The sequence below is a fragment of the Ovis aries genome, chromosome 2 (assembly GCF_016772045.2).
Source record: "Ovis aries strain OAR_USU_Benz2616 breed Rambouillet chromosome 2, ARS-UI_Ramb_v3.0, whole genome shotgun sequence".
NCBI classification, from domain to species: domain Eukaryota; kingdom Metazoa; phylum Chordata; class Mammalia; order Artiodactyla; family Bovidae; genus Ovis; species Ovis aries.
This window is the reverse complement of record NC_056055.1, coordinates 149,448,602-149,473,596: the sequence shown is the minus strand read 5'-3', so window position 1 is coordinate 149,473,596 and position 24,995 is coordinate 149,448,602. Positions and strand designations below refer to the sequence as shown.

The window sequence follows — 24,995 nt, the reverse complement described above, 5'->3', positions numbered from 1 at the left end:
GCAGCGTGACCAGACCTGAGTTGTTCTAAGTACCATTCTGATAAAATCATCACAGCCTTTCCTTGACTCGAGCCCTACAGTGATGGAGATTGTTCCCTCATACCTCACAGTTACTTATTGGGTTGAAAGGTATATGGAGAATGGTCATTAGACGTCTCCACAGTCACCTGCTGCTGACCACTCGCCTCCTACAACAAAGCAGAACAGATGAGACATGTGAGCAATGAAATCCAAACTCTACTAACCAGACTGGACTGCGTCCCACATCGTAGAGACAAGCACTGCTTACAGGTGATTTTCTTAATGTCATATAGAGCCTTCAAGGTTAATTACTTCCCTAAGGAGTTTAAGTGTCTGATAGACCCAAAGAACCTCTTCCAACTTGTATGAGTTATCTCTTCACATCAAACTACAATTTATTAAACAAATCTCTTATCCTCTGGGGCCAGAAGTGACTTGGACCTCAGTAATTTCAGATTTTACAATCTGAAATATACTACACATATGCTGTGTATTACCGATGATAGTGGGGTCTCAGATTGTACTTTATGATCAAACACATTAACAGGTCTGTGCTGACAAGTATGAAGATACAGTGTAAAGGGGGCAAAGATCTTGTCTTGGGTCAGTTCAGCTGGGCTTCTGCCACAGGTCAGGTTTTTGCTGAAGTAGTTACAAAGAAAATTCTTAAGATTTGTTTGTTTCAGCACTGCAGATATGGATTGTGGGTTCCAGTAACTGTGGTTGCCAATAACTGCACAAATTTAAACCATTTAGAGGCAAACAAAGCAAAACAAAAAACGCTACCTCCTCTGTAATTCAGCCACAATCCCAGGGCTGTTTTTGGAATTGGAACCTATGGGATGTGACTAGCTGATGGGATCGACTGGGTAGATAAATTTCCTTAGAATTTCAAGGATACTTTGCAGGAAAACACTATGCTTTCTGCCCAACTTGAATTCAAATGTCAGATTTCTTCCATATTAATATCATACCAGTATCTTCCATAACAAGAACTAAGAGTTATTTAGCTCTATAAGTCTTCTACAAAAACAGGTATGGTTTGTTTTTTATCCCTGTTAAATTCTGAAATATTTTTTCCAAGTATTTAATTATAACAGATTTTTATAATGATTATTATTGATACAATCTCTGGTACCAGGACTGCAAACTCCAGCTTTATCTTAATTTGCCTGGAAGTATCATTTTAGAGGAGATAGGATAGAGACTTGAGGGGGTAATGAAATGTGCTACAAGCTTATAAAATATTAAAATATTTCAGGGAGCCCTGTGGGTGTGGCTTGGATATTGCTATGCTAATCTGTATGCAGAGAATTGTATTTCATAGCTGAAAACAACTCTAAGCATACACTTCCTCTAAACTCAGTTCTTTATGTACATGTGTCACTTTTGATTTGATTCTTCCTTGAGTTCCGATTTACCCACTTTTGAGACTACTCATTGCCATATGGCCACTGGATGGTGTGTACCAACCTCCACAGGAACTGCCGCCGTCTGCACATGTGTGTACTGTGGCAAGTAGGCCCCTTGCATAGCTGATGTGGCAGGCATGTACTGGAAAGAAGAACACGGTCAGGGTGGCCAATGACAAGCCATGGGTGAAGATCATTACAGTTTCTCATCCTCAATAATTCAGTATCACTAATGTGCTATTTTAATCTAGAAGCTCTCTCCCTCAAAAAACCTCATTCATTTACAGCAGCTGCCTGAATTAGAACTGTTCCCGTAAGTGGAGACCGAAGAAGTAGATGCCTTAGATCTTCAGCAGGTCACTGAAAAATGGGGAAAAATGGAAAATGGACCCTTGCTTTCCTGATGCTGAAAATTATCCTTCTCCAAAGGCAGGAGAGATTTCTCATTTGACGTATGTGGCCCTGTTTTAGCCTTGATGAGCTGCTGCTGTTTGCTGTGAACGTAAGCAAAGAAAATACTACCCTTTGTTCTAATAAGTCACCACAGATATGGTCTCAATTAAAAGCCTTTGGTCATCTTACCATCTAAATGCTACACATATCAAACCTGGAAATTAATCTGATATCAGCTTAACTCCATACCCAACGGCAACCCTGGACTTGGGGAAAGTCAATACTACGATTGTGATTCAGTGCCCCTAAAACCCATACAAGTGGAAGTAAGTGGGGAAAAATCCCCTGCCTTTATTACCATGTATCACCTTCATCTTTGGCTTCATGGGACCAGGTCTGCCAGTGTGAATGAATGATACCAGTTACTAGGGCTACCAGTGATTTTGTTTGGATGCTATATTCTGATACAGGAGAGACAGATAGCCAGAGGACAGACTTTTAGTTCATCGATTAATCAAGAAATCTCTGAGTATTTACTATGTGGAAGGCAATGTGGGAGGTGAGAGGGGATCAGATATAACCTCTGACATTATAGAGCCTATAACTGATAAGGAAAACCAGGCTACACGAATTTAGCCTCCTCTGTAAGCTGAGACACATGATATTAATTTGCCACCTACTGTTCCGGTGCTGCCAAGTGACAGATGACTCATTTGCTGGGCCAGAGGGCTGATCATAGACGCAGGCTGTAGTGACATGGTATGCTCCATGGAGGGAGTTAACACGGCACCCTGGGGAGTCAGACAGAGCAAGTGAGACACACTGAGGGCAGAGGGGAATTCTGGAACCACCTTTTCCATAGGAAATGGCTTAGCCTGCTGCAGAACATGAAGCAAAAATAACCTCCCTTCAAACTTGTAAACTGTCATATGCGATTTCTTAAAAATCGTCTAGGTTGTGCTGAGACTTGTAAAATCTTTGTTTAGCTGCATGTGAGATCTAGCTCTCTGGCCAGGGATCAAACCCAGGTCCCCTGCATTGGGAACATGGAGCCTCAGCCACTGGACCACCAGGTAAGTCTCCCCGAGACTTTTCTAAAGAGCACTCACTTCATAGAAATCCCTTTCTATTAAACACCGCTCCCTTTCTCTTCACTTAACTGTAGAGCAAGCTAGTCCATGGGAGGACTATGTGCTGTGACAGGAAACAAACTACTTTGGGCTGGCCAGGGTTACAAAATACTCAATTCATTTTTAAAGTAAATGACAGCTGATGTTTTATGCAGTCACAACACAATATACTATACTGCATATTATAAATACAGCGTCTTATTAAAAAAATGTTAAAAAAAAAAAGTCATTTGATTCAAGGTCAGGCTGTTAGGGTCAAGATCACAGTCTTCATTCACTCAGTGTTTCTCAGAACTTGCAACTGTAATTTGGTGCCAGGGGAGGGAAGCATATTCAGATATAATTAATAATCTAATTTCAGAATCTTTGACTTCATTGGAAAAAATTCTGGTCTTCAAAAACAAAATTAAACATAGCTGTAAAGCAATTACCTTCCAATTAAAATTAATAAATAAATAAAATTAAATTAAATATAGTTAAAAACACAGAGGAGGGGTGAAAAAAATCACTCATATAACCCAGCCAGTCTCTAATACATGGCTATTAGCATTGTCTGGGTAGCACTGCATGGATTCTGGCTTCCACATATTTTTACAGAGTTGCAACCAGGTTCATATGAAATACGAAACTACTTCATATCCTGGGTTTTGCTTTTTAACTTAACATTCCATTATCAGTATTTACCTAACTTACTGCCTTGCTCTCATTATCATTTTTAATGATTACTTAATGGCACCCTGATTGTATATGAAATTCAATTAGTTCTATTTCTGGAGTTTTGCATCTTCTCTAATTTATCCCATTGTAACATTCTTACAGATTATCGCATTCCTCTCACTTCTGCAATCATCCAATTACCTGAGGGTGCAATTACTCTGATACATCACACAATTATTAATGTTAGGTTTTTGGTATCACTGGGACTGACTCATCATCTCTTAAAAACAGTTATTTATTGATAGTTAGATACACAATTGAGGGTAAAAGCTGATATGCAGGAACTTTAGTGCTAGTCTCAGGAAGTCTAAATCTGGGTGCGGAAAAGGAATGACTCCTCAGGTGGGTCCTTCTGCACACACTACTGCTGTCTCAGTGGTGTTCAACTAAGAGATGTGCTGCCTGTCTCTAATAGGTAAGCTCTCCTCCCTCCAGGAGAAGAGTGCCAAAGGATGCAGATTCACGTCAGAGATAGTAGTTGCGTGAAAGTCATTCAGTCGTGTCCGACTCTTTGTGACCCCAAGGACTACACAGTCCACGGAATTCTCCAGGCCAGAAAACTGGAGTGGGTAGCCTTTCCCTTCTCCAGGAGATCTTCCCAACCCAGGGATCGAACCCAGGTCTCCCACATTGCAGGTGGATTCTTTACCAGCTGAGCCACATGGGAAGCCCAAGAATACTGGAGTGGGTAGCCTATCCCTTTGCAGCGGATCCTCCCAACCAAGGAATCAAACCTGAATCTCCTACATTGTAGGCCAATTCTTTACCAGCTGAGCTACCAGGGAAGCCCATGTCAGAGATCACTTGATATTAATATATTTCATAAGAATTTTTTCCTTTAAAAATTTAATGTACATCATTCAAAAGTGAGTGGTAACATGAAATAACTCAGAAGACTATAAAATTCAGGAGTTGCCTGCTGCTCTTCCTCATTCATCTGTAGGAGCTATTGTCCTAGAAAGCCCCCAGATGAAAAGTGAGCTGATCTCTAGCATTCCCAAATAGGACAGCACAGAGTACCTGGGATGTAGACTGCCATGGGCGTTTGTGTGGCTTAGTGGGTGGATGTGCGTAGATGCATGTGTGGGTGTGTAGAAACATATGTGTGCATGTCTATACAGACAATATAACATATAGATACACCATCAGAGAGCTCCTCTCCTGTGGTATCAACTACACATGCTTTCTCTCCTTCAAAGTCATCTCAGCAACTTCCTGTTCAGAACGTGTCCCTGTTCTGCTGTTTCACATGCCTGGTCTAACACTGTGTAGTGTCCTCTTTCGGAAGTTGTCCTAAAGAAATTCCTGTCTCATTTTAAGGCCAAGAACAATGTGCTTTTCCCTATGCAACTGATCTGTTTTATAAGCACTATGAGCTATTCTGCTTATTAAGATTCCCATTTTGCACTGGTTATTAGAAAGCTTAGGCTCACTTTGTGGTGAGCATCCAGATTATTATATTACGCATTCTTAGTCTTTTTTGTGATTTTTGTTTTTTCTCTTTCTTTTTAACATTCTAAACTCATGTTCTAATTTGACAAACTGGATTTTATGTATTTTTGAAAAATACATTCAATATACTATCTAACAAGGTGAAGTGAACTCATTCAATTTAAAAAATGTAATATATATGTATGTACAGTACATGCTTGTGTCACTAAAGAAATCACATTTGTTATTTACCCTCAGTAGGTGTTACTTTTAGTATTTAAAATTTCCATGAAGAGCTTAACACTGATGAAAAAACCCTAGGTCAATTTTGAACACTTTATATTTGCATTAAACAGAATGTAGACAAAGAGCTATTTCATCACAAGTATGGTTAAAAATTTAGCAATTTAAAAACTTTAAAATTTAAAAATTCAGTGGAATGATCTCCTATATTTAAATTCTCATGGATTGCAAATCTAACTTAATGTCAACTACCAATCTGTTTTAAGACAAGGTGAGTCAAAGTTTTATGATGAACTTATACATTCTCAATATTTCATATTTAACACTTCCCAAATACTACACCACCTTTGCACAAATGATTTAAACCCAGAGAATGGTTTTTAACTTATACATAGCTTACTTGAAAACTACAAAGCCACTAAGAGGAAAAACTTACAGGGTGCTGTAGGATATATGGTTGAGGTTGCATCCAGGAAGGACTTTGCACCTGGAAAAGGAAGGATTTTGGAAGAAACATTGATTTCCATAGGAGCGCTACTTATTTCTCTAGAGATCTTTTAATCATGTTAAAATCTACAGGAGGAAAATAAAGAAACAATACTATCAATTGATTAAAAGGATTTAACTTAAGGCAGTTAAGAGTTCTTGACAAACTGGTCACTCTGAATAGGATGAAATGATTATTCAAAACCAAGTTCCATCTGCCCACTGAAAAAGTATTTGAGTATCAAGCACCAAAGAGGTAAAGGCAATAAGACAGGGGCCCCACCCTCAAGAAATTTACTATCTAACCAAGGGAGATAAACAAGTAAACAACTCAAAGAAACAGTGAAAAGTGTTACAATCAACGTAGGAACATAGGTGCTTTAGGAATACAGAGGAATGAGCATTCATTCCAGCACTTCTTACTAGAAACTAACCCTTAAAGTATGTGCTTACTTTAAGAGTAATCAAATTCAACTCCCTTTTGATACCCAGGACATTGTATTTCAAAAATCTTGTCTGGTGGTCAATAATTTCTAGTTAGTGTGAAATATAAAAATCTGAAATTCATATTTAGAAAATTAAACTTTAGTAACTAGATCCTGACATCTACAGGTAAAAGGATATCTATACAGTAGACCCTCTGGACTGAGAAATGACTGAGAGTCAGATTCTGTGGCATGGAAGAAAGCAGGGTTGTTTCTGCCACTCTAGAGAAGAGACTATCAGTCCATTTCTTGATACCCAAAGCTTTCCTGAGGTTAGATTTCAGAATAAGCTTGTCTCTTAATTCTTGAGAACAAAACCCTCCTGCATCTCATCCCCTACTGTTAAGAGGTTCTACAGAGAGGACACGGGGAAGAGTCATGGGGAAGAATGGATTGTGATTTACCTTGATAGCAGAGCCCCGATACTTGCTTTCTCTGGTTTCCTTTGCCACCTAAGGCAGACCAAAGTTAAGTGCTTCTGCCTCGTTAGCATTTCAGTTATCTGGACTGTAGCCTTTCCCCATCGGGATATTGGTGGTTTCTTGCAGATGCCAATTTCTCAAATCCAATTGTATTAATATAAGCATATAGTGGTTTAGTGGAGAAAGGCCCGCTCCAACATGAGCGCCAGGCCTTCACTGAAAACATCACGGGGAGGCGAGCAGCTCCCTGCAGACCCCAATTTGGGCCAGATGCACTCATCCGTGGTATATTTCTGTGGTCCTGATAATCTAATAGCTCATATCATCATGGGGTTAGGGAGCCATGACATCTAATCCAATTTTCTTTCGGAAGCAACAAATCTGCTGCTGTCAATTTATTTTCCTCAATTTTCCCTAACTATAAAATGGGAATAATAATCTATGTTCTTTATTGGTTCTTTATTCTCTTTTGAATCATGAATCCTTTTGAAAACCTGATGAAGGAAATAGACCTTTCCCTCTGCACCTGACTGCATACATTACCAGTGACACTTTGCATTTAAGAGAATCACAGATCACTTAAAGCCCATTTTCTGACCCCATTGAGCCCCTGAACTTATGGGGTTGAGGATCTAACAAGCAACGCCACTGAGGGCCAGGCAATTGGAATAAAATTCCACATGTATCTTAGGGAAACAGATTGCCCAGGAAAAGAAATCAGGCCTTTGCAATGAAATGCTGTTTCCAGTTAGGTCTATCAAATCTATTAACAACACTGGTCTCCTAATTTTCTTCTACTCCATGAAATAATTCTGTGGCCAAAATGGTCACTGCCATTATAGCAAAGACAGAAAAAGAGGTTGTGAGGAGATACATTCATAGCTGTAAATATCTACAGTGTATACACTGAAATTAATATGCACAATCTTTCATTTGCCTGAGAATATGCTTACTTGTCCCTATTAGAGGTTGAAAAGTTCAAATAGTTAAGAAAGAAAACTATCCTTTAAAATCAGACACAGGAATTGTTAATTAGGGAAAATGCACTGCAGCAGATCTCAGTGAATCTCAGACAGGCAAGGAAAATAAACAAATCTTGAGTTCAAAATCATTAGAGAGGGATTAAATGAGTGAGTGCTACACCGAGCAGATGAGCAGACTGAAGTAGCAGCGTAAGAAACTTAACAACCCAAGGAGATAAAAGACAATGAGTGATGGCTCAGAGAAAGGAAGTGAAAAGAACCTAGAAGCTGAGAGAGGCGTAAATGCTACTTTACAACTTCAGTTCTAGTGTATTTAAACACTTCTCTTTGTTATTCAGAGCTACTTCAATGCTTTTAGACAGAACCACCTTTGCTATATTGCTTATGTTGACCAATCCATTATTTTAAAAAACCAGAATGGATATACTCTTACCAGCCAGCTAATCCTGGATGTAAAGTGTAAAGGACAATAATGATAATCATAGCTAACATTTACTGAGTGCTAATCATAGGCCAGATATTGGGTTGAGCTCTTTACACAGAAAATCTCCTTTAGTTATTATCATAAGTCTATGAGATAGAAACTATTATTATCCCCATTTTAAAGATGAGGAAACTGAGGCTTATAGATGTGAAATCACACAGTTATTAGATATTATCCCCTACCACCAGAATCCAGGGTTACAATATCTAATTCAATTGTTTTAAAGACAAGAATACACAAAAGTTTAGTCACACAGGATCTCAACAGTTAACAAAAGTGTATTCCTATGTCTGTAATTGACTCCGTTGGTGTTCCTGTCTGGGTCAATCAAGGTGGTGACCTTGTGAGAGGCACTCCGATATGGGAGGAGAAATACATGTACACCCAGGATTCACGCAGAATAGGAGCTACCTCTCCAATAAAACCACATCATCAGTATAACCACAAGGTGCTGAAGGAGACCTTGGTTCTAAGTTGGGAGTGTAAGGCAAAGCCTCTTCAAAAAATAACCTAAATGGGAAGCCGCCTCCCCTTTTTTGGCCTCAAGTCTCAACGCATTGCTCATTTCATGTTACCTGATAGAGACACATCTTCATTTATTAGCATTATTTACTTGCTCTTTTGTTAGTTTCTGCTGACAAATTAACAAAGGAATAGTGCAGATCTATTCTGTATTTTACCTAACGGCAATTCTCTTCCAGTTTCAATGTCTGGGACACATGGTGTCCAGCGGCAGGGCCTGTTGTAAAGGAAGCATCTGAGTTTGTCCCAATTCTAAAATGCTATAATTTCAAAACTGACAACCATTTCCCTTTGTTGTACAATTCTCCTAAACACAAAAATAAATCACTCTTGTCAAATAAAAAGCAGCTATTTCTAAATTGGGTATCTAAGCTGCCTAGCATTTGACTTAAAATTTCATTATAAATATTCAAAATTTTAAGATACATAAAATCATAGCAATAATTCATGGTTGGCAAGTTGTCATACTCTTGATGAATCCTAAAGGTACAAACCTGGTAGGCAGATACAGGAGACGCAATATAGGGTGTAATAGAAGTTTGAGTAATCATTCGGTTTGTAGCAATACTGTATGGTGAAGGATAAAATCTAGAACAAACACAAAAGCCTTTATTAAGTAATCCTTTAAGCACAATCATTCATGGAATAAACGTCTGATATTTTCCACCTTCACATTTTCCCTCTAGCTATTATGTATTTATCTTAATGACATACCCATTCTGTATAGCAGCTGTGGTTGGGTCATAAGTAAGTGTCATTCCAGCCTATGGGAAAGAAAAAGAAACATTCATCTGCAAAGGTACAAATTAAAAATTCCATTTCTCAGACTCATGGCAACAAAAAGTGGGGATAGTTTAGTGTTTGATAAAATTGAGAGTTTATGTTAGACACACATAATTATAAACTCAACACGAGAATTAAGCTCTAGATTGGAACTGTACAACATAGCAGCCCTTAGTCAAAGACAGCTATTTAAACAAACGAAAAGCTGAGTCCCTCTACCATACCAGCTACATTTCAAAGGCGTTACAAGTGACTAGTGGCAATCACTGGACAGTACAGACTGTAGAACATTCTACTGAATGGCAGTTCCTTAGACATTCTTGAACCAATATGTTACTTTAAAAAAAAAAAATAAAAGAACAATTTATTTATGGTTAGTATGGGGGAATGGAGGGCCAACATTTTTATTAAGAAATTGAGCTCTTTTTCTTTTTCTAAAGAATATTATTGAAAAGAATTAGGTAAAAAAACCCTGAATGACAAATATACTACTTATTTTAATAATATTTAAAATAATTTCTAAGTAATTAAAACTGTAATTCTAAGAAACCATAACATTAAAGACCACTTGTGTGGTGGGCTGCTGTCCATGGGGTCGCATAGAGTCGGACATGACTGAAGCGACTTAGCACGCATGCATGTGTTGGAGAAGGAAATGGCAACCCACTCCAGTGTTCTTGCCTGGAGAATCCCAGGGACGGAGGAGCCTGGTGGGCTGCACAGAGTCGGACACAACTGAAGCGACTTAACTGTAGCTGTGCATTTCTTACAGCAATTTAAAATGCACTTTTAAAAAAATAAATGTTGCTAAGTGGTAAACCCGGCTGTTTCCACCACCTATTGTCTGTCGGCTCTGTATTCACTGTGAGAAGTCCTCACATGACACTATCTGGATAATGAAGTTTTAACCCTAGCCCCTATTTTAGAAACTCGAGAACTGCGTCAAGATGCTGCACGGGTAACTACTCTCATATTTTGTGTGATGACACAGCCCCACAGAAGTTTCAGGAAAGGACTTACAAGTCTCACCTCTCCTTCTCTGTGCCAGGGCCGTCCATTTGGGATGTATTTGTTTGGGTTCTGCCTCTTCTTCTGTCCGCCATCCGCAAATTTACACAATAACGGTTCTGTAGGAGCTGAATAAACAGGGGAAAATAACAGGAAACCAGAATTGTATGTGCCTACAAGTGACGAAATGTAACTGAATTCTTTTAATAGGAGCAATGCTGGTGCTCGAAGGGAACTGAGAGAATACTTCAAGGCAAAAGTTTATTCAGACCCTTAGAAGTGGACCCGCTGGTGAGAAGCAGTACACAAAACGTTAGCTGTTTACTTCAAACTGGAGTGCAATAAACATTTAAAGAGCTATTCCGAGGAGGCAAAGGCAGTCTTTGATCCACTCGTGTATTTCTTTAGGTGTGAGCCCTCTGCAGCTCCATCCCGGTAAATCTTCAAATGTAACTAGCATTGTCACTCTCCCCTCCTCCACTTAAAAATGCTCCTGTAATTTTCCATTATAATTCCTCAGAGAGGTCTTCACTTCCTCCAGGAGAAAATAAGTTCCCCTGTATACTGCTCACACTGTACTTTTTTGTTTTTTAAATAGGTGCTTACTATTTATTCATTCGATTTAAAAAAATTTCTCTAATTTTTAAAAAATTGGAGGGTAACTGCTTTACAATGCTGTGTTACAACAACATGAATCAGCCACAGGTATACATACAACCCTTCCCTCTTAAGCCTTCCTCCCACCCTCCCCTTCCTACCTTTTAAGTCATCACAGAGCACTGAGCTGAGCTCCCTGGGCCATACAGCAGCTTCCCACTAGCTGTCTGTTTCACAGATGGTACTGCAGATACGTCAATGCTACTCTCTCAATTCACACGGCCCCCCCGCCCCGCCCCCACCACACTGCATTTTTATTTGGAGCATCTATAATACTTTGTGAATGTGGCGATCTGTCTGGTGTCCCTCTCCCCTCCAGAGTGTAAGCTCTGTGGGGGCAGTGACTTCTATTCATCCCTGTTACCTCCAGTGCCAAAGTGTCTGGCATACTGCAGGCACTTATTCCCTCTTGGGTCGGCATACTGCAGGCACTTATTCCCTCTTGGGTCGGCATACTGCAGGCACTTATTCCCTCTTGGGTGAACCAACGAATGAATACAAACAGGTCTTATTTTATTTTGGGGCTATAGCAGGGAAACAGCTATACCTGCCCACGGTCTTTAAAGGCTTTTTTTGGCCTCTAATCATCCCACTTGGAATTGCTTTACAATATATCTGCCTCATAAAATGATCCCAAAAAACTGTCAAAGAAAAGCAAGAGGTGCCTAAGATGCACAGACTTTTCTCACCAGGGTTAAGTCTTCATTAGCCGAAAAAAAAAAAAAAAAAAAAGGCAACAACACAGTAGGCCACCTATAACTTCTGCTTTTAAAAATGTTTTTTTCTATAATGGAAACAGCGGTGTATTCCTAAAAGTTGCACATGTTTCAGTATGTTTCTGGTTAACACAATAAAGATACGCACACCTTCGTGTCTGGCTCTTGCATCCAGTCCTTTGTCTACCGTGGAATGGTGATTACTACTTTCAAGTTCTGTTTCAAAGTTAAATAACCATGAAGAGAAAAATATTACTTGTGGAAAATTTACTCCTTTCTCCTTTGCCTCTTATTATCCTAATTCATCTCTTATTTTATATCACTATTACCCACCCACTAATGACAGGGTGTGGAAGCAACAGTGTCTCTCAATGCTGCTCTGCCAAAAAAACAAAACATAACCAAAACCCCACTGCCACTCCCCCTTGCAGGCTGTCCACTGGCACTCCTTTCCCCTCTCCCTGGCTGAGTTGCTCCAGAGGGATGGGCTGGCACGTGAGCTCAGGTCTGAATGGCAGCTGTACTGCTATGGGTGCCTGGAGGTGAGAGCAAAACCGTCCTGTGTCTGGTGAGACACGCGTGCCCGCCACTCACAAAGGGGCCCTGAGTTTCCCTTCTGACTCCATTACCTCCCCCAGCTGCTGATTTCCTGAGCGAGGAACTTCCATTCTTCCATTTAAGGCAAGCCGGGTGTGATGGAAGATGGACAGGGGCCAAATCCTACATTCCTAAACCACATTCTCTGTCTCTTCAAACAAACAAAAAAAAGCTACTGACTTTTGGAAATTTCCACCTCCACCAACAATCACTGAAGGTAAAGTAAATGGAAGCAGTGAAACCAGGGAGCTTTCTAAATCACTGACAATGCTTTTAATCCTGCAACTGGCCCTTCAGAATCAGATGGAAATGGGACCGAGAAAAGACGACATTCAAGCAGAAGTGAAGAGAGTGCCTGTCGAGGCCGGTGACGCCTCGTCCTTGACTCCTGAGGACAAACTGAGAACTGAGAGAGAAACAAGAGCTCGCTCTCCACTGATCTAGAAAGGTCCTTATAGTAACAAATGTTTCCTCCAATGACATCTGAGGGTTTTAGGATTCTGTATCCCCATAACCTTGCGGAGCAAGAGAGAGTAAACTCTATGGTGCCGGCACTTTGTGGGGCTTCACTTTGTGGAAGTGCTTTTATCTAGAGGCATTATAAAGATCAGCTCTGAGACTGAAAGTAAAATTAAAAACGAAAAAGTAGTTCCCTTCAAAGGGAACAACGCAAATGCACCATTTTTCCTCCATTAGCAGAGAAAGGAGGTGACCAGGTCAGAATCATTCTGGAAGTTCCCCAGGGCTGCCCAGGCAGGCAGGTGCAAATGGAGGCAGCTGGGGAGCCGTCGTCGGGGAGCACCAAGGCTGTGCCTTTGCTGAGAGGCCAAACTGGCCTTCCCTATCTGTGGGAAGGTGCTCCCAACACATTTTCATTCATCTTGATTAAGCTCTGTCAACGAAAAAGCAATTTCAGGCAACAATCAAGCCTGCTAAAGACATGTAATGAGGAGGTAAACATCAAGTGAGCAATGACATGTTTGCAAATATATCATTTAAAATGAAACAAATGGAACAGAATGTAGCTGAATCTTTCAAAGTGAATTACATTTGCTACATGATTCTGCACTGTCATTAAGATATTTTCCTTCCTCTAAAACCAAAAAGGTAAGTCGTTAAAACAGTGTGTCTATTGGCAGGTGTCCCATATCTTAGGAAAACAAATTTCTTATTTCAAAGAACTACACCCCAGTTGGAGAAGGTAATCAATGGCAAACCACTCCAGCACTCTTGCCTGGAGACTCCCATGGATGGAGAAGCCTGGTAGGCTACAGTCCATGGGGTCGCTGAAGGTCGGACACAACTGAGTGACTTCACTTTCACTTTTCCCTTTCATGCACTGGAGAAGGAAATGGCAACCCACTCCAGTGTCCTTGCCTGGAGAATCCCAGGGACAGAGGAGCCTGGTGGGCTGCCGTCTATGGGGTCACACAGAGTCGGACACGACTGAAGCGACTTAGCATCAGCAGCAGCATAACCCAGTAGAAATGACACAGTTTTCAGACAGTTGTTGGGTTGTTGCTTCAGGGAAAGAGGAATGCCCTAGTATTCTGTGTGAGGCAACATACAATTCTAACCACTTATTTCCTCTATTATTATGTTCTCTGGTCTGTTTGCAGTTGAAATTTTCACCAAGTGCCTGATCTCTGGCATCGACAGTCCCTCCTAAGGGGCTGTGAGCCACGGGGGAATGCCCACGATGGCTTCCTGCACATCTCCACCAAGATGTGTCCTTACCCAGCTTCTGAAGTTCAGACTCTGCAGTGATTTATTTAGGCTCAACTGTCTTTCCTGGACACCTACACTCAACATCATTTCTAGAACGCCTGCTTTGACTAAGCACTGAAGCACGTGATCAGACCTCCCAGACATCCTCCTCACTTATCTAATCCAGCTGCTCAGAGGACTCCAAGCTCTCTTCTATTTCTACCAAAGTGGAGTTTTCCCTTACCATGTTCTAACAGCTGGAGAAACGACTACCCCCCAGCTCCCATTTTTTTTCTAGCTATGCAGCATTTTATCCCAAATAACAGTCTCTAAGACATAAACTGCCTTTGATAGAAGCTTTTCTATCAGTTTTGGAAAAGTAGCCCACTCAACAACTATCGGGGCTTCCCTGGGGGCTCAGATGGTAAAGAATCTGCTTGAAATGTGGGAGACCTGGGTTTGATTCAGGTTTCTCCAGGGTTGGGAAGATCCTCTGGAGAAGGGAATGGCAACCCATTCCATTATTCTTGCCTGGAGAATTCCATGGACAGAGGAGCCTGGTGGGCTACAGTCCATAGCGTTGTACAGAACTGGACAAGACTGAGCGACTTTCACTTCATAGCAACTGTAATCAGCTTTCTTAATGATCACTGTCAGCTACTTTCAAAGTTCCTCAACTAACACCATGCAAGAAACTATCCAAGACTCTTAAAAATTTCTATCTAAGGATCCAATAAATACTATCCTTTTTTTTGTGTTTCCTGTTTCAGTCCCTTCTTTGTTTATAACCAAACCTTGTGGTCCTCTCTACCATGGGGCACAACCCTGGCTTCTCTCCAGATGCATACCCTCCCATACGGGCTCTGTTAGGGTCTGTCTCTGCTTTCCTGACCCTTACAGAGTGGTTCCGTATCCCATTCAGCTTTCCTTGTCAGTAAAATAATGGTTAAACAACAGGTTAAAGAGAAACCAAAAACACAATATTTTCCCATCACTCCAACATAAATATTTTAATATTCTGTATTTACTACTTTTCTAAGTCTATATTTATTTTTCATTTTTGCAATGATAGGGGCTTTTCTTTTATCATTTACATTGTAGCTCTTTATCTTGCTACAGAATCTTTTTTTCTAATGGTTACATAATGTTCTATTTGAAAAGGGATCATGTATAGTTTCTTTGTTCTTATAACTGACACTGTGTGAACATCTGTGAGTGTTATATATTTTATCTCTTTGGTCCCAGGGCCAATGTGATGCTAGTGGTCAGAGTCTGTGCTGGTTGGAACAATGGATCTAGATTAGTCTTTCTGGGTTTGAATTTTGGCTTTTCCATTTACTAGCTAGTGATTCCAGGCAGGTCTCTGGTTTCATAATATGTGAAATGGAGACCATTAAGAGTGCTTACTTCAAAACATTGTTATAATATATATAAATATACATAAAACACACAGAACAATTCAATAAGTATTAGTTACTATTATTATCATCACTATGACCACAGGAGGAGCTCAAATTTTGAGCTGTGGCTCCTCCTTTGAACTGTTAAATTCTTGGGAGAGGAACTTCTGGTTCAGAAGTTATAAATGTTTTTAGGGACTGGCCTGTTTTCCTTGGGATTTGATTCTGTGAGATTTAAAGAGCTGGCTACGGTTGCTACGTTGGCTTGATGTAGACTAAAGAAATGTTTAAGTTGTAGTTAGGGATGAAGTTACTGGCAAACGCCTTTTAGAAAACTGTTTCATAGTAACACCTACATTTTTAACTCAAGATCCTTATGCTTTAATAAGATCTTACTTCACTATTTATGAGCTTCCCAGGTGGCCCTAGTGGTAAAGAACTCGCCTGCCAATGCAGAAGACGTAAGAGACATGCGTTTGATCCCTGGGTCACGAAGATCCCCCGCAGGAGGGCATGGCAACCCACTCCAGTATTCTTGCCTGGAGAATTAGATGGACAGAGGAGTCTGGCAGGCTACAGTCCACTGGGTTGCAAAGAGTCAGGAAAGGACTGAAGTGACCTAACATGCACACACCACCATTTACTACTCCTCTCTAGCAGGACCTGACAGTAGAAAGGTGTAAAACTGACTGGAGTGGGCCTGTGGGCTGGGTGTGATCCGCGGTGGTAACACTGCCTGAAGGCAGTCTCCTCCTAAACCTGGCACAACACTCAAAGTGTCTTCAGCTGAAACACAGGCACGTGTCTGGTTGAGGTCCCTTGTCACTTTTTAAAACCCAGACTTCCCTTCTGGTAGAGAATAAGTTTTAGTTTCGGATCTGCAAGACAGTCGTCACCCCAGTGGTCTCCCAGGATGGTTCCTGTGCTTCTGCTTTCTCGGTGATGATTTACTCATGATTTACCTTTGGAGGGAACATCTCAACAGAACGTGCATTCAGACTCTGCTCTATTGTACGCATTGGGTGAGGGATACGGGAACCATCACAATCCCAGAGGTCTGACCACATTGTCCTAAAGGTACCAGGACCATTGCACATGTCTTCAAGTATTTCTTTTGTCCTAGAGTTGCCCAAATTTTCTGTTTTTAACAGAGTAAATGAAGCTTAAGCCAAACGTGCAGGAAACAAAATGGGCAATAAAAGCCCTTGAACGATGTCCAGCCTTTTTACTAGAATTGTAATTTTTCCTCTAAACATCACCTTTTCTGCCTTCTGGCACTGAACAAGGCCCAAATAATTTTATCTATATACAGAACATTCCAGAACACGGGTAAAAGCAGTTTTCAAGCCCTGCCAGGCATATACCCAAACTGAAAAGTCAAGGTAACACAGAAAGCAGATGTAAAACAAGCTGGGGTCTTTGGATGGGGCCGGCCAGCAGTCACATATGCACTTCACTGGAGCTCCTTTGCCTGCACAGAAGAAGCCTCAGGCAATGCGGCAGAATGAAGCCAGCGTGAGGCTGGGAATCTAACAAGCAACTGCACATCCAGTGACTAGGCACTTTTTTTCTTAAAAAAAAAAAAAAAAAAAACACAACAAAAAAACTCTCTGCCCCGACCACACTAGGACGTCTTCACATTCCATTAATGTCACGGAGAGGTCCAGGAGGAGGGACGTGATCGTACTGCCTTCTGCAGCACTGGATATGCGTGTGGCCTTTGTCCATGGGGTGTGTGTTGTGGGTGCAGGGCGAGCAGCCCTAGGAGAGTTCCAGCTAACATGCCATATGTATTTGCACTCTCTTCCAGGAAGGTACTGGAAGAACATTTTTCAGACAAATCTCTGAATCATGACCATGAGTGACAGTGTCTTTGCCTTGGGTACATCTCCTAATTTGGACCTCAGTTCTACCCATCTCTCGTTTCTTACATTCACTGTGTGGGAAAGCACCACTATACTATTTCTCCATAACGGAATTTTTATCAACCCAATAGGACATACTGCTTTTAAATTTCTATGGAATTCACCTAGACTGTCTCACAAAGAAGTCACTGTCTCACAAAGAAGTTCTTTTATCCTCATGGTCCTTTCAAGTAAATGTGACTAAGTGCAAACCAGCTAGCACTCAAAACCAAGGTAAATCCAAACAAAAGAAAATGCTTCAGTATTTTCAGAGAAAAGTGAGAGCCTGAGTGCGGAGAAGGATAGATGGAAAGGCATTCTGAGAAATTTCTTTTTCAACATAAATTGTAATGTATGCTTGAAGAATCTGCCATAAGATAAAGCCTTTGTGAAAATATGGTAATATCAGACACAAAAGCACAAGATTTTTTAAAAAGCAGCTTCAGAAAGAAGACTGTATAAAATGTTGTGATGTGGTTGAGTGATTTTTATGGAACTCTAAACATGCATTACCAGGCCCCACATAGGGCACCGAGCTACAACACCCTGGCATGAAGACAGTGCTGGCAGACGGATGGGTGGTATTGGAGAAATGACATAGCTGAGCTCCTCTTGCTTTGCCATCTAGAGACTTTCTCTCTAGTGTCACGCAATGAGTTAACTGCTCAGTTTGCTAATTTTCAAAAAGTGTCTTTGGGAGACTGTGTCTAATGTGTGTTTCTTTTCTATACTTGGTTCCAGTGTCACATGCAAATCACCAGTCATGCAAGAATCAGAGTACTCTGACAGAAGCCAACCTGGATAATTCTGCTTATGCCAGCTAAACAACTTGCATCATTAAATAAACCATCCTCTGACTGTATTTATGAAATGTTATGTCTGCCTAGCAATAAGCCTACACTATTTAAACATGAAAGTGGAGGCCCATTCAATTTACCCTTGTCTGACAATATTCTTTCTTTTTCACCTGGTTCTACTGAAAGTAATCATATGCACTCCATGAAGAAACCCATGTGCAGAGCAGTCAGTCAGGTAATTGGAGGGGAGAGAGAGGCATTAATAAACAGACTGTAAGTCAAAGATAATTCTCGTATTTACATGGACAGAAAACAATCCAGAGATGTTAAAAATGGTTTCAGTTCTGGTGTGGGTTCTCCAGTCCACTGGAGACTTGTTTGGGGAAAGGTTGTTTATTCAACAGTAGGCTTCCCAACCTGCACTGTACATTTCAAACTCCTGCCAAAACAGCAGCTCAACCACTTATAGGCAAAATCTATCCCAAAAGGCCATCAAAGTAGCCAGCCACGAATCTTGTGATAAGCACTCCATCTGAAAAACGCTCTTGAAAACCCTTGGGTAAACCTCTGCTGGTCCAGGGCGATGTATAGGCTTTGGTGCCTCCCGCAAAATTAAAATACAAAACACAGCCCTCGCCACTAAAGAACTTGCAGTCTAGTCGGGAACCAATACTGAAACACAGGAGAGACCATCACCCATCAGAAAACGGCATAAAGTTAAGTCCTGGTTCAAAGAAAGAGAATGGCTTGACCACACAGCTATCCTCCCTAGGGGATGCTCCTCTTGGAGAAGGAACTGATCTGGTTCTTACACACCCCCTCTGACCCTCAGCACTCCTTGGAAGAAACTATTCATCATTAGCTGCAAAGGTGCAGAGAATCCTACAGTCATTTATGTGTGGTTTGGAAATCAGGTCTTTTTTGTTTTTTTTTCCTAGAATGGGTGTGACCCACAATCTTCAAATCTACTTCAAAGAAAACAGTTAAATGACACAACCATGAAGTCCTTTGGAGAAAAAAGGAAACTGGCCAACCTCAATTCGTGACATGCTGAGATCTATTTTACGCAGGGAACTGGCAGATCTTATCTTAGGCTGATACAACATCAAATAAAAGGGTGCTGTGGTGTTTTTCCTTCTTGAAATTCCCCTGTTGCATTCAAGAACAAGCTGACAAAGTAAGGAGGTCATAGGTGTGTGGATGAGCAGCCCTTCGAAGAGACTCATGTACTTCTCTGGGGTCCTGACTATGCAGAGGACGGCAAGGGGAGGGAGTAGGCCACGGGGGCAGCTGTGTGCAGGGGCCTTGCAAGGCCTGCAGGGCAAGGTTGACAGAAGGCTCCCACGTATGAAATCTTTCCCTTGTCTTTACTTAGTTGGAAGGTAAAAACAATCCCTTCTTGTTTTCTTTAATTTCAACTCAAAAGAAAACTGCCTAAGAAAAACAAAAAAGGAAGCTTTTTCACAAGGTTGAGTTCCTTGAAAGAATGTACTACCAGGTCTTGTATTTTATGCTTCAAACTCATGTCAGTAGGCAGTTCAAGCTCCCATACAGCCATGCAAACTGTATCCTATCAGGTTTTGGTGTTAAAGGATGCAATTAGTTCATGGGATCACACATACTTATAAGTTCTCTATGAAGTGGGACTCACCCGGATACCGAAACTAAAGTGGATCCCTAACCATAATCATCAGCCATCCAGTTAAAGATGGAGCCTTAGAGCTACAGGAGAATAAATACTAAACACTCGTTACACATGCGCACATAGAAACATCTTCCAGTTTGTGGTCAGCCACTTGCACGCCAGCTTGTAAACAGTGTTGTCTTGGTAAGTTTATGCAAAATAACAAACAGTTGTTGGTGCTTAGTAAGGTTCAAGTACTGAGCTAGGCATGAAAACCGCAAGATGAGAAAACAGGCTCTGCCTTCAAGGAGCTCAGTTTAGTGCACTGACATGTGTAAACCTGCTAAATTAAATGCTGCCCTCCAGGTGGGTGTCCTCAGGGAGCAATGCAGATGGTGACCCAATGGGAGCAGAGAAGGCTGCTGACGTGGGGAGGCAGGCCTTGACCAGAGTCTTGAGGGGTGAGGAGGGAACAGCCAAGTTAAAGGGGGATGGAAGCGAAGCCATCTGCTTAGGACTGCGGTGTGGGAGCAGTTTAGGGAGAGGGCTGTGCGAACTGGTGAGCACTGTGAAGAACTACAGTTTAGGGAAGGGTGAGAGGCTGAGTGAGGCCCAGGGATGCTGAGGGTCTGGTCAGGCTGGAGCTCACTGTCTCTCAGAGCAGGTTTAGTGGGAGTCAGAGGAGGTGTGATATTGGAATGCAATCTCCTGAGGTGTACTGTTCTCAATCAAGACAACACAGGTCAGAGCAATGGCAGGAGGAGGCTGCAGAGGAGCAGATGGAGGGCCATCGCAGCGGAGTCCAGGCACTATAAGCAGGGAGGGCTCACACATGCTGAAATCATCCAGAACAAAGGCAGGAGCTGGGGTAGAAAGTACCATCATCCTCGATGGATATCACTGAATGACAGGATACTTACTGAATGATAAGGTGTGCCAGAGGATGCCTTTAGCATCCAGGGAGGAGAGGTTTCCAATCCTCTGCAAGGCACACAGCTTCCTTACCAGTACGTCTGCTTCCATTCATATATATATTTTCATTTTACACATACATATTCATTTTTTGAATTAAAAGAAATTCATGAAGGTACAGTGATTTACTGTGCTGTGTAAGTTTCTGCTGTGCAGCAAAGTGTATCAGGTATACACATACACATATCCCCTCTTTTAGATTCTTTCCCATACAGATCATTACAGAGAACTGAGTAGAGTTCCCTGGGCTGAACTGTAGCTTCTTATTTGTTGCTGTTTTCCAGGTGTGTCCTACTCTTTGACCACCCCATGAACTGTAGCCCACCAGGCTCCTCTGTCCTTGAGGTTTCCCAGGCATGAATACGGACGGGGCTGCCATTTCTTTCTCCAGGGGATCTTCCTGACTCAGGGATCAGAACCGTGTCTCCCGCAGGTCTCCTGCATTGCAGGCAGATTCTTTACTGCAGAGCCACCGGGGGAGTCCAGATCCTATTCGTCGTCTATCTTATATATGGTATAGTAGTGTGTATCTGTCAGTCTCCCACTTTATCCCTCCCCCTTCTCCTCACTTTCCTCCCTGGTAACCATGAGTTTGTTTTCTACATCTGTGACTCTATGCTTCCATTCACGTTTAAACAGCTGGGAGAAATGAATTTTGAAGTCTTTTTGGAGATCCAAAGAAATAACTTTTAAAGAGCTAAATGAGGAGTGTTTTGTTCTTGATATAAGAGTCACCACATCCTAAAATTAGAAATAACAGAAAAGACTACTAATATAATTTTAGACAAACAACATACCAGAAACTCCGGGTGGTGTCTTAATGAATTTTCCATTAAAATGACCAATAACAGCTTCACACTTTTCTGTTGATTCCATCCTATTTATACATAAAAATAAGACATAAATAATCAAAGATATCTTAATTTTCATTTTGTTCAGTGCACATGAACACAATCTTATAGGGTTATTTGATACAAATGAAACCTAACAAAAAGTGAGTGATAAGAAAAAGTGGACTTATTCTGTCTTTAAGTGTTGTTTGTGTGCTTTCATGATAAAATGAAAACTTGATAACCAGATACCTTCAGAATCATAAAAGAAATAAATTGTACCTTTAATCAAGCATACAGAATATTTAATTTTTTTCTACTTGTTGAAATTATAATCAATACATAATAGCTTTATTAGTTATGATACTGAAATCAATAACAAAAATACCAGTTTAATGCTGGTATTTAGTGCTGCTAGGATACTGCTCGTTTTAGAGATGGTCCTTCCTTTAAAATGACAGACTCAAAAGTCATGAAATGAATTGGGGTTGAACAGAGGATGTGTTTTACAAGTTTTTCACCTTAGCTTCAAGTTTAAAATTAGTGAAGTCAATTATGTTCCTTCTTGGCCTTCTTGGCTTTAGAGGAAGAATTAAAGGATGGAGCCTGACAACTTATTCTACATCTGCAAGAAACATTTCAGGGGAATTAAATAATTTTGATTTAGTTTTCTTTAATGGAGGAAACACTGAAAAATCTGCTCAAAATGCACTGCACTCCTGGACTACCCAGAATAGTTGCACTTTGATTTTAATGGGTGGTAATAGTGGTAATTAAAAAGCATTAGAATTTAACTGGGTTCCATCTTTGGATACAGAAACGAAAGTCCTTGATCTGCTTTCAGAAGAACACCCACAGAGGGATGATTTTCAGATGGTGCTGGGCCTTTCATTGTTTCACCTGATCTTTTAACCCATGAAGTGCACAATAGGTTCTGGCCTTGGTTACTTCCCACTTGTAGAATATTCTAGTTTTATTATAAAATCATCTGGTCTAACAGAAAGAGCAATGGGTTGAAAGCCAGAAGAACTAAGTACTAGACCTTGCTTCATTGCTTGGCAACTCCGTGACAATGTCCTTTCTTTAACTCAATTCTTTTTATATGTGAAAGTGTGAACAATGCTTGCTTTGTTGATCTCACAGGCCTGTGGTAGATGCGACTGTCATCAAACGGGATAATGCACAGGAAGGTAAAAAGTCAGTGATTTCCCCCCCAAAATCAAAGTCAATACTTTAAAACATGTAGACATAATTGGTTACTGCACAGAATTAATAGGTTGCTAAGCGCTGTAAAATCAGTTTCTGTATGTGGGCTTTCAGATTTGAATTATGTCAAAATCAAAGGAAGCAAACTAATCACTGCACTGAAGTACCCTTTCTGGGGAGGAAAGAATAAAAGTAAGATGAAAGAATGAGGATGCTTTAGATACGTGCAACATTTTACTTCTTAAAAAATAATTTGAAGCAAAAACTGTAAAGTGTTATAATGTGTATAACAACTGGTGGTCAGGTGTTTGCTGCACTCTTCTCAATGTGTAAAATATTTCATTAAAAAATCTAATTTACTGATTTTATTGATGATGAACCAAAGTTCCACCTAATGAGACAAAAATACCAATTTATTTATGAAATTTAGGAGTCTGAGATTATTTTTTTAAGCAGTTTAGGCAACCTGATTGAATTAGTCAAAATATTAAGGAAACACACTTGCAAAACTATTGCTCATGTGATATTTCCTTACCCCAAGACTCCAAATATTTAGGGTCCTCAGGCTCAAGAATCCCAGTGAGTTTTCAAAGTGCTGGGGGAGATGCACATTATTTTTTGTGCATAATTTAAGTTCATGGTATAACTGGCTTCTATAACCCTGGCTTAAATTCTCTCTTCTTGCTCAATTTTTATTCTCCAGGAAATGCAGCAGAACTATTGTTGACATGAAGGTAGGGCAGTAAGCTCACCTAGCAAAGCCAACACCACGACTTGTCCCACTGGAATCACGTAGTATCCTTGTAGAAATCACTTGTCCAAATGGTTTCAGCATATTTTCAAGTTCCTGCTCATCCATGGACAGTGGCAAATTAGAAATATACAAGTTGGTAGGATCTTGTTCCTGTTGCTAAAACGGAACAGAGAATTACCTGTTAATTTCTAATAGAAGGTGAGATATTTATAGGAACATACTTTTACTTAGCCACTCTCTGAGTTCAGGTCCCTTTAAAGTACTAGCAAATGAGAGCACTTGCTACAGAACACCCGAGTCACCCTCGACACTCAACAACAGTGTCTGAAGCTTGGACAATCTGGTGAGGTCAGTCACGATCCCACCAAACCATTCTTGGCAGGTTTGGAAGTTGAAGGGCTGGTAGGCGCTGCTAAGTTGGAGAGGATGCCTTCATGGAAGTATAAATCTCAGCTGTTTGCAGTGTTCTGCAAAATAACTAACCTTGCGTCCACTACTATTTTTAGGAGCCCATTTCGGGCACACTATTGCACAGATGGTGGTTACTGCTAATAATTTGATCCAGAGACACATGATGGATTCTGGACCAAGTTATCCAAATTCAGTGGTGGTTTGCCCAAATTCCCTTCTTTTGCTCTATGGTGGAGTCCTTAACTACCTTGATCTATGATCACCAAAGGAAAATAGAGGGCTCTTAAGCTAATAAAAATAAAAAACCTACAAAGCCATACAAAATGAAAGACTAGAGGCAGAGCAAATTTTAGAATCTGGATAAAGCTAAACTCAAGTGTAGAAGCAGGTAGGGCATTCTGGGAAATCTTTGCTATTCAAAGAGTGATCCAGGAGCCAGCTGTGGTGGAATTACCTGCAAGCTTACTAGAAATGTAGGATCCCAGGTCCCATCCTAGACTAATGTTATCAGAAACTGCATTTTAACAAGATCTTCAGGAAGTACAAATGCATATGAAAATCTAAGAAACAACAATTAGACCATTTCCCACTCACCCTTCCATTGCGGAAGTAAAATCAGCTGAAATCAAAGATAAGAACTGAGTTTTCTGAGAATCAGTAACTGCTATGTATAATTTTGACTTTTTATACAGTTCATGGGGTTCTCACAGCAAGTATCTTGATTTACGAAGAGTTTGGTGTTAAATCATGAGGAAATAAGCTTACATGACAACTAGAATATTTTCTGAGCAAATAAAAATTCACCATGACAATTATGGGATTAGGATGGTCTTAACTTTAAAATAGGCTTTCCTTTGATATTATTAACCAACTGTATCTTTACATATTGAATTATGAAAG

At 40.6% G+C, this 24,995-nt stretch overlaps 1 protein-coding gene across 19 annotated transcripts in view; it reads right to left on the bottom strand.

Annotated features, from left to right (window-relative positions):
• RBMS1 (RNA binding motif single stranded interacting protein 1) overlaps positions 1-24,995 on the bottom strand; it is a 219,739-nt gene that overhangs the window by 3,338 nt on the left and 191,406 nt on the right. For 7 of the 19 annotated variants that reach the window (XM_012135930.5, XM_012135940.5, XM_015093389.4 and 4 more), the window contains exons 5-14: positions 23,683-23,840; positions 21,692-21,771; positions 10,533-10,648; positions 9,444-9,493; positions 9,224-9,317; positions 6,723-6,770; positions 5,784-5,834; positions 2,507-2,617; positions 1,495-1,575; positions 104-188 (exon numbers count right to left, since the gene is read on the bottom strand). In XM_012135930.5, coding sequence (XP_011991320.1) covers positions 111-188; positions 1,495-1,575; positions 2,507-2,617; positions 5,784-5,834; positions 6,723-6,770; positions 9,224-9,317; positions 9,444-9,493; positions 10,533-10,648; positions 21,692-21,771; positions 23,683-23,840 — 867 coding nt within the window. In that variant the 3' untranslated portion in view covers positions 104-110. The remainder of the gene's footprint in view (positions 1-103; positions 189-1,494; positions 1,576-2,506; positions 2,618-5,783; positions 5,835-6,722; positions 6,771-9,223; positions 9,318-9,443; positions 9,494-10,532; positions 10,649-21,691; positions 21,772-23,682; positions 23,841-24,995) is intronic. The other 12 variants (XM_027964907.3, XM_042244889.2, XM_060409826.1 and 9 more) reach the window with 3 other exon arrangements.